Below are 2546 nucleotides of genomic sequence, written 5' to 3'. Positions count from 1 at the left end.
GAGGAGTGCGAACGCTCTTGTTTGACGTCTCCATGGAGACCGCCCGAGCGGCGCCAGGCTGACAGGCGTCAAGGCTCGGATGAATGGGTGACGTCACCGCGCCGGCGCCTGCCAGTCTGCTCGGGCTTGTTTGGACAATCTGGGGGGAAGATTCGGAACAGAGCGATGTGATCCGAGTGTGCACACAAGGCTGAGCACACAGCGCAGCAACATGTGAAGGAATCTGTTCAAACGGTTAGAAAAGAGCGACTTTGGGAAGTTTTACCAAAGTTTAGAACGACGCGCGTCGATCTGCAAACGGAATACAGCGTGTTTCCGAAATAAAAACAAACATCTCGTCTTTAAAACTTTAATCAATGCTCGCCCTCATTCAGAAAGTGAATCAGAAACTATTAACCGTCTTATTTTACTGTACTGTTGTCTCCCACATCTGCAGTGCCGTTTTATAATCATGAGAATCGAATCTAGGGCACCGTGGAAGCCTAATTATCATTAACCATTCATCCTATTCATCCCAGTGCATCCCACACACATTCTCGGGCATTCACCACCCCTCCACTGTCCCCAGGCGATCTACACCTGCAGAGTCCCCAAGCCACCGACAGCTGGATTCCCACATATTACCCATAAAAGACACACATTTGTTTCCATTTGTAACGCCATCCTTCAAACAGATTGTAAATCCCGATAACCAGGCGGACGCGCTCATTGGATCCGGGAGGATTCGTGGCCTGCGCAGTCAACGCAAACGCGGCCGCCCGGTTGGCTGGGAATCTCCTCACCGGCCCGCCCCGGCACGCCCCCGCCTCTTCTTCCCCATAAATCTGAGGAGGTTCGCCCATGTGGTTGTTGAGAACTGTCAACATAACCAGCGCTTCGGAGAGAAGTATTTCTGCTGTAGTCATTCCGTCTCACTCGCCAACCGTGGAAGCTACTCTTACCACCATGAAGGTTGTTGGATCTACGTGCGCCCTCAAGAGCAAGGTCGGCAGCGAGGAGATGGTGCGCTGCCTGTCCGACCAGAGCCTGACCATCTCCAAATGCAAGATCCCGCTGCTGGACGAGCAAATGGCCGTTCTGCTGCAGGACATGAACAGCTGCTACAGCAAGCTGAAGGAGCTCGTACCCACCCTGCCCACCAACAAGAAGGCCAGCAAGGTGGAGATCCTACAGCACGTCATCGACTACATCTGGGACTTGCAAGTGGAGCTCGACGAGCCGGAGAAGAGCCGCCAGCTTGCGGGCAGCGTGCCCCGCACGCCGCTGACCACGCTGAACGCAGAGCTCGCCAGCATCGCAGTGGAGGTAAATATCGGCTCGTTTGCGTGTTTTTAAAGCAACATGTTTGTTTACGTCCTGACGCGCGACGCGCGTAAAGCCGCACGGCGTGCGCGGTCGGGTTCGAGGTGGCCGAGGCGTAACGCGGATGTACTAACGGCTCTTCCTCCCTTCTCTCCGCAGAATGGATGCTCGGATGACCGCATTATGTGCCGTTAAGCGCTGATGGAGCGCCGCGCATTCATCCACACGCAGTGAGCACCGCGATGAAAGAACAAGGCCGGGCGATGTGGCGAACACATCCATTCCAAACCTTGAACTGTGTAGGGACGTTTGAAGCCCCCCCCCAAAATGCTAGAAGAGAAAGAAGCCGTCGTGTGGACGTCGTGAGCCGGTTGAGGATCTCTGTCGCCCGGGGCCCTCGATTCTCCAGAGGGCCCCGAGAGAAGCTGCAGACTGGGATTAGCTGGGGACCAAGAAAAGTTCAGCGCAACCAGCGTCGCCGGTTGCTTGTAGAATTTATGTAAATTTTGTATCTTGTGTTTACTGTTACGAGAATCCATCATTTTGTAAAAGAAAAAAAACATTTCTCAGATTCCTGAGCGACAAACTGTATTGTATATTACAATGCCATCTTATGTGAAGATATTGTTTCTTACAATGTACTTTATTGGTGTTTTTATTAAAACAAGACAATTATTTTTAAAACGACCCCTCCTTGCCGTGGTGTGTGCGTGCGTGCGTGTGTGAGGAACGGCGTTGAGCCATGGCAAAACCTAGAAGCAGAGTTGTGAAACATGACGCGGTATTATTATGGGCTGCTAAAGCAACATTATTGTCCATCATCCACATAAACAACCCACCTCGCTGCTGACTCATCACAGGGGTGTAAATTGGTCACCATAAAGGACTAAACGTTAGGAGAAGCCGTTAAGTCGTCCGTGTAACATAAAACCAGTGTCTGGTGCTCAACACGATAGCTGATAGCCAGTTAAAAAGGCAATTTAACTCTGAGGGTCATTACCGTATCGCATTACAAAAGGAAGTTTAATTTGAAATAGCCAGGGTTAAAGAGTTTTTTTAAAAAAAAAAAAAAACCAAATACAGTGGCAAAAAATTCCAATTAGATACGAAAAGGTCACCACAGGCTGGATAAAGTGAAAGAATAGAAACAACTTGATTGGTTTCAGACACAAAAGTGGCGTAATTTGGTTAAGGTGTAAAACAGGGGTCACAATAAAGGGTCAGTTTCATTTAAAATTCCATTT

General features: G+C 49.9%; 1 protein-coding gene across 1 annotated transcript; it reads left to right on the top strand.

Moving 5' to 3' along the window:
- The first annotated feature begins 818 nt into the window (after positions 1-818).
- Positions 819-1987, top strand: id1 (inhibitor of DNA binding 1, HLH protein). Its single transcript, XM_003973660.3, has 2 exons — positions 819-1305; positions 1462-1987. The coding sequence occupies exons 1-2, from the start codon at positions 841-843 to the stop codon at positions 1495-1497; spliced, it is 501 nt and encodes a 166-aa protein (XP_003973709.2). The 5' UTR covers positions 819-840; the 3' UTR covers positions 1498-1987.
- Positions 1988-2546: the final 559 nt, after the last annotated feature.

Source organism: Takifugu rubripes, chromosome 19 (genome assembly GCF_901000725.2).
Source record: "Takifugu rubripes chromosome 19, fTakRub1.2, whole genome shotgun sequence".
NCBI lineage: Eukaryota > Metazoa > Chordata > Actinopteri > Tetraodontiformes > Tetraodontidae > Takifugu > Takifugu rubripes.
This window is presented reverse-complemented; position numbering and strand designations above follow the sequence as displayed.